Raw genomic sequence first — 13,904 nt, forward strand, 5'->3', positions numbered from 1 at the left:
CGTTCAGGCAGTATCGCATGAACAAGAACTTTGAGAGGCTTCGCAGCTCCGCCTCAGAGAGCAGGATGACCCGCCGCATCATCCTGTCCAACATGAGGATGCAGGTACACACACTCTCACACACACTTGTAAAAAAGCACATAATGAAACACACCAGGTTCTGCTCGGTTTGTTCTAATGATGCGTTGTTTCTTCGGTGGCTGCAGTACTCATTTGATGAGCGTCAACCACAGGGTCAGGGACCGCCAGGTCAGCAGGGCTCAGAGGACGCCGGAGATGTGGACGACTCCTTCTCTAAGCAGGTAGAGATGTTTGAGCATCTTCAACAGTCATGAAAAATGTTTAAAGAACACGGTCTGAAGTACACATGTGCAAAACGTGCACAGCATTATTACAATAAAGGAATATAATTATAATTCATTCATAAAAGAGTTTGTTGATACATAGTAATTATTATTCCTCAGGCAAAAAAGGATGTGGGGGTATTGTTATTACCCCACCAAGCTGCAAGGATGGGTGGATGGATGGGCGGGGGCTGCGTGGACAGAGCGGGGGGGGCTGCAACGTAAAACGAGGCAACTTAGAATCTTCAAATTGATGCCATAGGTGTAGCTACTAAAACTCTTAGACGAGTTCAGATCTAAGTAACCTTGGCCTACCTGAGTTCAGAGGTCAAATCTTCTGAAAATCTTGTGAATGAAATAACTTGACAACGAGGTGACGTAGGATTTTGAAATTGATGCCATAGGTGTGTCTGCTTGGTGAAGTTTATCGAGTAAAACACCTTCATGAACCTAAAGAAGTCCAGTTGCTTCTTTTTAAGTCCTCAAAAGCAGACCTTTTGAGTTATAGCTCAGGACCATCCGACCTTTTAAAAGTAATATGTAAAGTTTCAAAAGTAATCTCAGACTTGCTGCTGATCAATGAAAATAAACTCATTTTGTCATAATCTGTACATTTTTTAGTTCACACATAATACTATCTAGATTATTAAAGTCTTTGAGTCTTTGAGATTCTCCAAAGCTGAAACAAAACTGCTCAGTTTGGTTTATAAAGCTACTAAATCAGAGGTTGCCAGTAAATACAATAGGAATCTGGGGGAAGCTTTATTTTCAGCAGTTAACCTCTAGAAGTGTTTGAATATTCTGAGTTTAAAAGGGAGAAAATCTCTGCTAAATGCTGGATGGTCTTAAAAGAGTCGCGATTATTGGAAAATGAATTGGCCCAGACAAGGATCCCTGTGGAGCCCCACAAACAAGCTTTCAACTACAGGACTGTTAGCAGCTGCTGTCCCAGCTGTCAGGGCAGCAATTAACACTGAAACAGTCACTGAAGTGCAGGTTTGGAAGTAAATGTTCATTGATTGGGGCCAATGGATGCTGAGGAATCTCCGTCCTCTGAGACAGGAGATGTGTTTCAAAGTTTTAGAAAATGCTAATAGGCAGACCTTAACATATTTGTATGCGTAGATGTTTCAAATTAAAAGCCCGCAGGATTGTGCAGGAACTGTTACCTTGAGCCTAAAACCGAACAAATAAATATCCGCGTAGGCGAGGCACTCAGTGTGAGGATTGGTGGAGTCATTCTTTTCCTGATAAGCAGAAAAGTAATCGTTTTAATCCTTTCCTAACCAGAAACGATTTTCTGTTTTTGCCCCTTTCCTGACTCATCTTCCATTTTTGTGCCTCCGAGTACTCATGTCATTTGCAAACATGATTTTATCCTTTTTTATGCAAATGACACACACAGATGTATATTATATTAAAAACTAACAAAGAAGTCAGCCTAACTCAGATGATATCTTGTATATCTGTTATAAAGTGCTGGATGTCCCAGAGTTTCCTGAAGCTAAATGAAAATGAATCAGAAGTGATTAGAGCGGATCCCCGGGAGTCTCTTCCCATCCTGCGGCAGATTCTTGGCCGTCTCTCAGCAAAGGTCAAACAAACAGAAAGAAACATGAGTGCAGATTTCCACAGCCGTCTTTCTCCTGACAGGAGTTGTGCAGCGATTTTCTTCTTCTGACCTTCTCATCGTCAGCTCGGGATATTTTTTCTCTTTATATTTTCTCTGTATTTTCTGTGTCGTGACGTTACGTTCGTGCACTGCAGGTTAAGTCCTTGGCAGACTCCATGGACGACTCCCTCACCTGCCAGTCCGGCCGTGAAGACTCACAGGAAGCGGGAGGAGATGGAGAGGAGGACGATGATGAGGACGAAGAGGAGGGCGATGAGGAGGAAGAAGAGGAGGAGGAAGAAGGGGAAGAGGACGAGGAGGAAGACGAGGAGGAAGACTACAGACAGTGTGCGTGGCGCAACAGCACGACATCTTCCCGACGTGCTGCGGGCCGGACGGGGGGAGGAGGGGGGAGGGCGGGGGCAGGAGGAGGTGCCTCCATGCATGAGGACAGCACCGCTACCTCCTTCAGTGATGTCACCCTGTACATGGATGAAGGCTGCCTCCCCTCCTCGCCGCTGTCCCGTCCCGCCTCCAGCTCTGATACAGAGTACTGGGGAGGAGGGGGAGGAGGAAGTGCAGGGGGGAGAGAAGACAGCAGGGAGACGGAGGGAGGCAGCAACACGAGCCGGAGGAGCAGCACCCCCTGCACAGAGTGTCGGGGCGAGTACAGAGGCAGGGGTGGAGGAGGAGGACATCTCCCCGTCCTGACCATCGAACCGCCCAGCGACAGCTCAGTGGACATGAGCGACAGGTCAGCAGCACTTAAACGTCTCGTTTCACTTTCTGGATGAACTCGTTCAGAATCTGCATGAAAACAGACGCAGACGCGAGCGTCCTCACCAGGGGGCGCTGTAGGACAAGGCCGCATGCACGGTCAAAACACAAAATTCCTGCAAGACGTTTGAAATTAGTCAATACTTCACATGAACACATGAAGTCCATATTTAAAAGATGAGCTTCCAGCTCGTCACTGTTGACCCTTAGAAACACTGCAGGAACTTTAATGAATGATTCAGTGTAGAGCTGGGCGATATGAGATTGTTTATCACGATATGTTTTTTTCATTTCAGGCGATAACGATTTATATCACGATATCAGCCAAATAACTATATTTGTAAGATTTAAATGTGCCGTTGCTCACAAGTAAAATGTGAAATAATCAGCAGCTTGTTTTGATTTAAATATTTATTTCCCATAATAAGTTCAACAGGGTAGATGTACTTAAGGAACATGAGACTTTTTCAGATAAATAAAGGCAAATATTGCAAACTACACAAAAGGCAATTATTAATTCTAAAAATAAAATAAATCATCTGTTTTCTCTTCGGTCACGCTCTCGGTTGATTTTTCTCTGGTCGGAACACTCATTTCCTCCATTACCCGGGCGGCACGGCGGCTTCCCAAACAAATACACATGTGCGGCTTGGCACTTGTGCTGTACGTAACAAGTCACGTGATGTGACGCTGCAGCTGGGATTGGTTCGGCTCTGCGCTACTTAATTTGGATTGGCTGTTCTTTTTTATGTTTTTTAAGAGAACAAGAGCGGTGAGGCCTATCGCAATAGTTTAATTTTTCTATCGAGAAAAAGTTATTTCGCAATACATATCGTTCTCGTTCTATCGCCCAGCTCTACTTCACCGTCAAGCCTGGAAGCTACGTTCACCTTTTAAAGGAGGTCTAAATGAAAGTGAGACTTTATTAAAGTGCCTGAACCCTGCTGTGTTTCTAATGTAGTGATTTTACTCATATGTTTATAGGCTCAACCTCTAGTTTTACTTTATATAACAGCCTGTATTTTTCCATTCCACATCCTTACAATCCTCCGTCAGTATGATTACCGCTTTGCTCCATTAGAATCAGGTGACTAGAAGATGTGCAGTCATAATTCATTGTATCGTTCCCATCTTCAGGTCAGAGCGAGGGTCTATCGGACGCCTGGTGTACGAACAGGAGCCGTCAGGAGTCGAGCGGGGAGGAAGTGGGGAGAGGGATAGGAGGGGGGGAGGAGTGGAAGGTGAAAGCGGAGAAGATGAGCGAGGAGGAGGAGGCGGAGGAAGCAGCGAAGCCGAATCTCCGCAGGGAACCATCAAACACAAACCCAACGGCCGCTCGGTCGCCACGGCGCAGGGACAGACTCGCAGCCCCTCCAACGTCCCCCTGCCGATGCCTTCGGCCCGCACCCTGCCCTCGCACCCGCTCCCTCACCCACTCCAGCACCCCCACCCTCACCCTTCACCCATCCCCCACCTCCCCACCATCCTCGACCACCACCCTCAGTACACCCAGCATCACATGATGCACATGCACCACGGACACGGCGGCAGCCCTTACATGCAGCACGCTCACCACTTCGCCCAGCACCACTACCACCACCTGCACCATCAACACCACCATCTCCCTCACGCTTACCCCGAACCCCCTTCTTCTCCGCTGCCATCTCCCGTACCGCCCCTCACACCTCTCTCCCCCCTGCCACCGCTGACGCCCTCGCCGCTGTCCTCGTCCTCCTCTGCGCTCCAAAGCATGGAGGCGCAGCAGCACCACGCTCACCACCCCCACCTCCACCACCACCACCTGCTCTGCTCTGATGGAGACAACGAGAGCGTCAACTCCACCACCACCAACTCCAACGATGACACAACGGTCAACAACTGCAGCTCCGGCTCCTCGTCCCGCGACAGCCTCCGGGAGCCAATCGGAGGAGCTGCGCTGGGAAAGCAGACCTATCAAAGGGAGAGCCGTCATAGCTGGGACTCACCTGCGTTCAACAACGACGTGGTGCAGCGGCGGCAGTACCGCATTGGACTCAACTTATTCAACAAGTAAGAACGTCTGCAAACATAATCCTGAAGACTCAGAGCAATAATCGGCCTCCTGTGAGTTCAAAGAATCCAGGCATAAGTCAGATCAGTAACACCTGATGTCAGACACAAAAGTACAACATGGAGGAAACTGTCTGCTCATACTGCAGCAAACAGAACAACATATGTAACCCAGCCCCAGTGTGCAATCAGGGCTGCTTAGTGTCAGACCATCTCTTCTTCGTCTGACAACAGTTAGTATTTAGTATTTATTTATTGTCATTGTCAAGAACAATGAAATTGCGTTTGGGGCTTCCATACAACCCAAAAAAAAGAAGAAAATAATAAATACCCCTTAAAACCCAAGTGTACATATTTAACCCAGTGTGACTCCAATGCAATAAGACAATCCTTAGCAATAATGTTCGTAGAAATTCAGACAAAGACCTGAGAAACATGACAAAATACAACAATGCAACCCATTCAATATTATTGTACTGTGAGATATGATATCAGATATGATAGTTATCTATTTAAGAAAGAGGGGGGGGGCAGGAGGGGGAAGAGAATAAAGATATGATGCACCAATGCAGACCAGTTCATTGCTATTAAGAAGTTGGATATGGTTATTGTCCGTGAGAGGGGGGCAGAGAGTTCAGGAGCCTCACAGCCTGTGGATACAGGCTGTTGGCCAGTCTGGATGTTCTGGCCTGTATAGACCTGTACCTTCTCCCTGAGGGCAGCAGATGGAAAAGGTGGCACGCAGGGTGATGTTGGTCCCGCAGGATACTGTGCACCCTCCTCAGACAGCGAGTGGGGAAGATATTACTGATCTCTGGCAGACTTGTTCCAATAATACTGCCAGTTCAGAGCCTTCTTGGTTGTGTCCTTATTTCTGAGCAGGGGGGTGGAGAGATAAGCACCCACACTGTTAGCAGCAGTGTCATTCAATTTAATTTTATTTCTACAGCTCCAAATCACAATAACAGTCGCCTCAAGGCGCTTTATATTGTACAGTAGATCCTACAATAATAGATACAGAGAAAAACCCAACAATCATATGACCCCCTATGAGCAGCACTTTGGCGACAGTGGGAAGGAAAAACTCCCTTTTAACAGGAAGAAACCTCCAGCAGAACCAGGCTCAGGGAGGGGCGGGGCCATCTGCTGGGATTGGTTGGGGTGAGAGAAGGAGGACAGGATAAAGACATGCTGTCGAAGAGAGACAGAGGTTAATAACAGATATGATTCAATGCAGAGAGGTCTGTTAACACATAGTGAGCTTGGAACTTCCTCAGAGTGTCTGGACGACGCTCTGAGGAAGTTCGTGAGTCGTGTTGTTAGAATGTTTCATTCAGCATTAATGATGCCTTCATAGACGTTTAAGTTACCCGTACTGTTGTTGATAACAAGTTAGATGTTAGCTTTAAATGTTAGATCGTGTGGAGGGGCTGAAGAGAGCACTGCCATCCAGTGTTGGTTTTTAACCTGGTCCCATGTGTACAGAGAATTCTCTGGACTCTCTGAATGTTTTACTGAAATTAAGTTTCTAAGTTTAGAGGAGTTTTTTTTATGTATCAGAATTTTAAAAAGCCAAAATATTAGACTTCTCAGCAGCGTAGAACGGAGCAACCAATAAAAACAAGACAACCAATAAAAAGAATTTCAGTCCCAGAGCAAACAACTTAAGAGGCCGTGTTTCCTCTGGTCTACAGGAAACCAGAGAAGGGGATCCAGTACCTGATAGAAAGAGGTTTTGTGTCTGACACTCCTGTTGGCATTGCTCGCTTCATTCTGGAGAGAAAGGGTCTCAGCAGGCAGATGATTGGAGAATTTCTGGGAAGCCGGCAGCAGTTCAACAAAGACGTCCTTGAGTGAGTGCAAATGTTAAAGTCCTTTCAGTGAATGTTTTACTGTGGACAGGTGTCTGCGTTTATGTGGTTACAAGGTAGGCTTGTCCTAACTGAGCGATAATTATTGAAAACAGTGAAAGTTTAGCTTTGACTGGGCTGAAAGACATACCTTCACAGGGTGGTGAAGCAGAAAGAAAGCTGCAGTCTATCTAAAGCCAGGGAGGAAAGCTGGCAGTGAATGTGTTTATCATTAACAGCACAGAAAGATCTGACTGTAATTAAAGTATCCAGTGACTTAAGTCTGCTTTTACAGATCGTTTCAGCTGCAGCTCTCACAGTCTGAGAGAAATGACTGAGAACATGAACAAAGCCTGTAATACATCACTGTGTTGAATCATATCATCCCATCCAATAAATTCATCCATGCACGGATTTGTATTTTTTATTGATATTTACTGAGAAAGACGACTTTAGATAACCTCTAACTCTTCAGGACATCCTGCTACCTCGGGGGGATCTTCTGGAAATGCTGACACTGTTTTCCAGAGAACTGGTGGGTCAATAGGCAGTGGTTTCATATCTTATCTTAAACATACCATGCTCTGCACCAGGTAAGGCGGTATGAGCGGTGATGTACCTCAGAGAATCATTAACTACCTTCATAGTATTGAAACACAGCCTTAAACCTGAAGGGACCACATTAAACCCCGACTCCTGCTTCACAGGCCTCTGAGCTGTCAGGAGTAGGTGAAGACGAGGCTTAAGGAATGCGTTTGTGGATAATGATCAGCTTTTTCTGTCTCTTTCTTTAGCTGTGTCCTGGATGAGATGGATTTCTCAGGGATGGATCTGGACGACGCTCTGAGGAAGTTCCAAGCTCAGATCAAAGTTCAGGGTGAAGCCCAGCGGGTGGAGCGGCTGGTAGAGGCCTTCAGGTATTAAACGGCGTCGCGGAGGGTTTGATCAAATATCAAAGAGCTGAGTCGTCTGTGCAGTTTGTGATGCTCCCCTTTCTCTCGCTCTGCAGTCAGCGATACTGCGTTTGTAACCCGGTGCTGATCCGGCAGTTCCAGAATCCAGACACCATCTTTATCCTGGCCTTTGCCATCATCCTCCTCAACACAGACATGTACAGCCCCAACGTGAAGCCGGAGAGGAAGATGAAGCTCGAGGACTTCATCAAGAACCTGCGTGGTCCGTATAGCAGCGCCCCCATAATCAGTCTGAAACGATGCAGGGCTGTAAAATGTTAAAATCAGTGTTTGAGTCTGAGAGCAGCAGAAATGCTGCAGGCTGTCGTCATGTAAAACCTCATAAACCTGCAACAAATAAATGGTAAAACTACAGTTTAGGAAAGAGGCTGAAACCTCTTGACCTCCTCCTGGTGTGGACAATGTCCGCTCCATGTTAAAGGATTTTTTATCCGCTTGAAGCATTATTTAACCGTTAGCATGTGGCTAAAACAACACAGCAGTTTGCTGTTCATTCTCATGTCATTTAACTGATGAGATCCAGAATGAAACGCTCGGTGCAGCACTGCAGTGTGCTCTGAAGCTAAGAGTGAAACTTTGCTGGTGTTTGTGCTGTTTCTGTCTGTGACTCATCAATTTAGCCAAAACGCTTAACGTCAGATTTTTAGAGAATGACACATTTTTGTCTGACGACAGCTGGAACAAATCTGACTAAGCATGGCACAGACAGTCACTGAGATCACAGTCGCAGACAGCAGCCAGCCATGTGGATGAACTGAGGAAAGGAAGCACCGGATGATAAAACAGGAGTAAACATTGTGCCTGCACAAAAGATACATGTCAAACTCTTACCTGTGATCCCAACAGGTGTCGATAATGGTCAAGACATTCCCCGGGACCTGCTGGTGGCGATCTATGGAAGAATCCAGAAGTGGGAGCTTAGGACAAACGATGACCACGTGTCCCAGGTCCAGGCGGTGGAGAGGATGGTGGTCGGCAAGAAACCCGTAAGACGCTCTTACACCCCGAGATGAAAATATCTGTTACACTGCACAAAGGTTCCAGGTGGATGCTTTTAAAAATAGCATCATGATGGGTTTTTATTTATAACTTAACTTTATAGCAACAGCAAAGCTTTTGATTTAGCCAAAGTCCAAATCCACGCATTTATCACATCCAGACTGGACTACTGTAACTCCCTCTACTTGGGCCTCCAACACTCGTCTCTTTACCGGCTTCAGGTAGTTCAGAATGCAGCTGCGCGTCTCTTGACAGGTACAAGAATCTATGAACACATCACTCCAATTTTAGCCAACTTACACTGGCTCCCTGTTAAATATCGTATCGATTTTAAAATTCTTTTGTTCACTTTTAATATTCTAAATAATTTAGCGCCCAGCTATCTTTCCGAACTCCTCCACTTGTACAATCACAATAGAGCACAAAGATCGTCCAATCAGATGCTCCTAGCTCAACCCAGGTCTCGACTGAAGTCGAGAGGTGACCGGGCCTTTGCAACCGTAGCACCTGGAATAACCTCCCTGTTCATGTTCGTACCGCCGAGTCTATTCAGTCTTTTAAATCACATGGATGGATGGATTCAAATTCAAAATTTATTTGTATAGCACATTTGAAAACAGAACTGACCAAAGTGCTTTACAATCGGTAGAGATGGATGGACGGATGGATGGATGGATGGATGGATGGATGGATGGATGGATGGATGGACGGATAGACGGGTGGATGGATGGACGGATGGATGGATGGACGGACGGATGGACGGATGGATGGATGGATGGATGGACGGATGGACGGGTGGGTGGGTGGACGGGTGGGTGGGTGGGTGGATGGATGGATGGATGGATGGATGGATGGACGGATGGATGGATGGATGGACGGGTGGGTGGGTGGATGGATGGATGGATGGATGGATGGATGGATGGATGGATGGACGGGTGGATGGATGGATGGATGGATCCTTTGCATGTGTTTGAACAGGTTTCATGGATTTCATCGCTGTAGGATTTCAGTATCAGTTTCAGCTTGATACTTTAATGTAATTAGATGTAATTACTGTTATCATTACAACACCATAGCTATAAATAACTAAAGTGGCATCAATAATGACTTTTTAAGTGACAGGATAAAACTGTGTATGTTCCACCATCCGTAGTCTTGAGTTATCACTCAGTCCACTGACAATGTGACTCTGCAGGTCCCACATCAGTGTCAGGAATGTTATCTGTGTTATGCACGAGAATATAGTTGATTTTATGTTGCAGGGACATAAATCTGCTCACACACTCATTCAGTCACATTTCAGAGATCAAAAATCCGACATGCTTTAACATAAATCATTGCATTTAACTACAATTATGCTCTTTTTTTATCCCTGCCTCTTTTTTAGTACATAATAACCTTTTGATACAGGGCAGGTCACAGAAGTGTGTGTCTGTCTGTGTGTGTGTTGCAGGTGCTGTCGCTGCCTCATCGCAGGTTGGTGTGCTGCTGTCAGCTGTTCGAGGTTCCCGATCCAAACAGAGCTCAGAGGAGCGGCGTCCACCAGAGAGAAGTCTTCCTGTTCAACGACCTGCTTATGGTAAACGATGCACTCTGTGTGTGACATGTGCTTTTGCTTCTCACAGGGATATAAAGTCACCAGAACAACTCACTTAAATCTAAACCAAGGTTAGGTTTCAGTTTGCATTGCGCTTCTGGTCCGTCAGCTGTGGATTTAGTGGAAAACAGAGTCATTTAGTGTGACTTTGCAGAGTGTGTGTTTGGTTATTGCACCATTTAAGGACCAGTGTGACCACCGATTCTTGCACAACCTTAAGATTCACTCACATGTGAGATAAAAGGATTTTTGCATCACTGGAGCACCATTTTATCCCATAATGCCCTGCTCATGTTTAAGCAGTGCTCCAGAAATGTCAGGAAGTCTGACAGCGCGACTTTACGAGAAAAGACCAAAAAAACCAGGATTTGTCAGCGAGTTTTACCCATCGGGTCTCATGTTTCTCCACTGAGACTTTACGTTTCTGGTTTTCTCCGCTGTTTTCGTCGTGCATGCTTCAACAACCTGCTCAGCAGCAAACTGCAGAGTTTAGAGTCGAGTGAGCGAGTGCAGCTGAACTGGAGAGAGTGGAGACCAAACTGCAGCTAAGGACACGCTCAGTATTTGGCTCAAATTCTCAGTTTTCTGGTCAGATGCTGCTTGATTTTTGCTGTTATGTTTTTAGGCAGTGCTGCTAAGATTTAGTAGCTGAAGCAAAATCAGTAAGAAGTCCAGGGCCCTTTCTCAATTCTCAAGTACGCGAGTCCGGACTTGCCGAGAACGCGAGCACGGACAATTGGAAGACCAGCGTACTTGATGATGTCACAGGTCCGGAGTTTTTACTGCCGTCCCCTCTTAATTTAACTGTGAGTAATATGTTATGAAGCTGAACTTTAATCACAGCCCGATTTAATCGTGACTTATATATCATGTTTAACCTCAGCAGTGAAATCTCTATTAATAAAAATAGTGTACATGTATGTCTTAATAAAAACAAGCAGGTGAGATGTTAGAACGCTTTTATTTTTATTGTAGTGGACACTCAATACAATAGACAGCTGCTGGGGTTTGTTTAACCTGAGTAGCGAAAAGACCGCGGGGGGGGGGGGGGGGGTTGGAAACAATGTGCCGGGAGTCCGCTGTTCTCGCCGGCTCTAGTGATCCTCGACCTCGCTGTCTGCTATGGAGCTGGCGGGTCACGGATGTCTCCGAAAACATCGGAGCGCGTTTGGAAATATATGATATCTTGATAAATCGAGCAGATATTTGAAGTTTACACGCTTGAAAATAACTTAAAAGTTTATTTTGTGACCCAGAAAGAGTAATATTTAAACGTTTTTAGCCCCGCTCGTCCGCCATTGCCGCGTTTGAGTTTTGGACGAAATGCATTCTGGGATATTTAGCTGTACTAAGTCCACACAAGTCACCACCGATGCATGCTCGATAAAACGGGCGGAGAACACATCCGGGACTTTTTCGCGTTCTCGGCTTGATGCGTACTTCGAATTGGAACAGTACTTGGTCTCCGACTGATGCCGTATCACGAGTACACGAGAACACAAGTACGCACATTGAGACAGGCCCCAGGTTTATCAGCTGGGAGAGCTTGGTTTAGATTTCGACCTTTGACCTTCGTTTTTCTCCACTCGCTGATTCGTTTAGTCTTCACTCGCTGGTTATGGTTTGAACTCTCTGAGGGAAGACAGTGTTTTGTGTCTGCAGTCACCAGGAGCTTCCCACGGAGAGATTTTAATTATATTCTCTTTTCACTTGTTTCTTTTTTAAACTTTTTTACAGATGCACATCTGCTTGTTTTCGACACAGTACCTGTCGGTGTTTTGGTGTTTGTGTGTATTTTCACGCAGGACTTCTTTACCTTCTTTTCCCTTATTTTAATTCCTCCTCCTCAGGTGACAAAGATCTTCCAAAAGAAGAAGACCTCTGTGACGTACAGCTTCAGACAATCGTTTCCTCTGGTCGACATGCAGGTCCACACTTTCCAAAACACCTGTAAGTACTGCTCTCTGCTGCCTCCTCTCATCCATCTTCCTCCGCCTCTCTCGTTTTGGTCTCTATGTCTCCTTTTCTTTTTTGTACTTGCTTGACTCTATTTTTACCCAGCAGTCAGCAGGCGCACTGAAAACAGTCACACATGCATGAAACACATGGTGCTGTAAATATATGAATACCCTGATTGCTGCACACGTGTTGTCTGTATGGATTTGCCAGCTCACTTCTCAGGGCTTTGCTCGATTTAAGGATATTTCCAAGCATATTTTTGACATCCCACTGAAAAAGATGCTGCTGTTGTCGAGCTACTCAAATACTTTGTTCTTTATGAGAAACTCTGAATCTGAACATGCTGAATCTCTGTAGAATTACAACGGTTTAATTTACAAGTCCTGCAACTTCCTGCTAATTTTGTGGCAGCTTTTCACATAATTGCAGGTCTCTTTCCAAGAACGTCCTACGTAATTTGGTATCGCTGATTGCAGGGGAAATGGAGAAAGTGTTAGTTGCTTCAGTAAGCAAATACCTCCTAGTTAACTTCATGTTTTAAGAAATAAAAATAAAAGTTATGAATATGGGAACTGAAAACGTTAAAAAATGTGGAAAGTCTAAACTAATGTGCCTCCATTTCCTTATATTGGAGGTATCAGCTACAGTAAAATACCAGCTGAGTTCAAAATGAAGCTTTCTTGATTTCTTTGATCATAATGTCAGACTCTCCGTCCATGCTAACGGACGAGGCTACACGGCTGCAGGTTGTCATTGTGTTATCGCTGTACTCATGGCAGAATGTAAAGGAGGTTCACAGAGGTTTAACAGATGCAGAGTTAGTACTCAAGGGCTGTACAGCTGCTGTGTGTACAGTCTGAGGGGACGGAAAGCTGCAGCGTAGCTACGTGTAGCGATCTGGTAACAGCATATCCACAAGGAGGGTTTAAGGAGACGAGACGTCACCCTGCGAGGTGCCTGTGTCACTCAGCATGTCTGCGATGCTTCAAATAAAAACCGTCCCAAATGTCGGAGTCACGGGAATTCATCAGGATCCGTCTTTAACATTATCACAATACATCTGGTGTCTGTTGGGGCATTTCACAAGTGTTGAACCAACCAGCCACAAATGCCGTCTTTAGGTTACATCTCTCTCATCCTTTGGACTTGTGAAGGTGAGTTTTTGCAGTTTGGTGCCATAAAACATCCAGACACAGCCGTCAGGTGGGTAATACATATTATACATGTCAGCGAGTCGAAAAAGGGGAAACATTAAATACATTAACTTACCTGAAAGTTAATAATGGCTTAGATATGGCAGTCAAAACACAAAAGAACATGTTCTTATTTCTTATGCATTCAGTGGGTTAATAATTAAAACTGCAGCTCCTTTGTAAAAGCTTGACCAACATTTACACGACAGGCTGTGTTTTTCACGTCACGTGCCTTCGTTTGGTACGAGCAGGACACTTTCTCTTGGATTTCATATAAAAAACAAAAATTGGAGGTTCTGTCCTAGTTGGAAATATTCTCAACAATCTGTTAATAATCACTTGGCAAAAGATTATTTTACTTCCTTTTCCAATTACAATGATCTGCCAGCCGTTTCTTTAAAAGACAGACACCGTCAGTCAGCACAGCACCAACAACACAAGCCGTGTTTGAAAGGAACGGTGGAAGCACATCACAGGATTTCCTAAATATACGTCTGTCAACCTGAAAACGAGGCTGCTTGACAACGTTTCTCAAAACATTTTTCAATAA

The 13,904-nt window shown here is 45.2% G+C and overlaps 1 protein-coding gene across 1 annotated transcript in view; it reads left to right on the forward strand.

Moving 5' to 3' along the window:
* Positions 1-13,904, forward strand: part of LOC113013210 (IQ motif and SEC7 domain-containing protein 2-like) — a 177,160-nt gene that overhangs the window by 146,564 nt on the left and 16,692 nt on the right. The window contains exons 6-15 of the mRNA XM_026153931.1: positions 1-104; positions 207-302; positions 2,112-2,710; positions 3,871-4,782; positions 6,477-6,635; positions 7,427-7,549; positions 7,642-7,808; positions 8,453-8,592; positions 10,059-10,184; positions 12,053-12,152. The exon at positions 1-104 is cut by the window's left edge and continues 70 nt beyond it. Coding sequence (XP_026009716.1) covers positions 1-104; positions 207-302; positions 2,112-2,710; positions 3,871-4,782; positions 6,477-6,635; positions 7,427-7,549; positions 7,642-7,808; positions 8,453-8,592; positions 10,059-10,184; positions 12,053-12,152 — 2,526 coding nt within the window. The remainder of the gene's footprint in view (positions 105-206; positions 303-2,111; positions 2,711-3,870; positions 4,783-6,476; positions 6,636-7,426; positions 7,550-7,641; positions 7,809-8,452; positions 8,593-10,058; positions 10,185-12,052; positions 12,153-13,904) is intronic.

The sequence above is a fragment of the Astatotilapia calliptera genome, chromosome 20 (genome assembly GCF_900246225.1).
Source record: "Astatotilapia calliptera chromosome 20, fAstCal1.2, whole genome shotgun sequence".
NCBI classification, from domain to species: Eukaryota; Metazoa; Chordata; class Actinopteri; order Cichliformes; family Cichlidae; genus Astatotilapia; species Astatotilapia calliptera.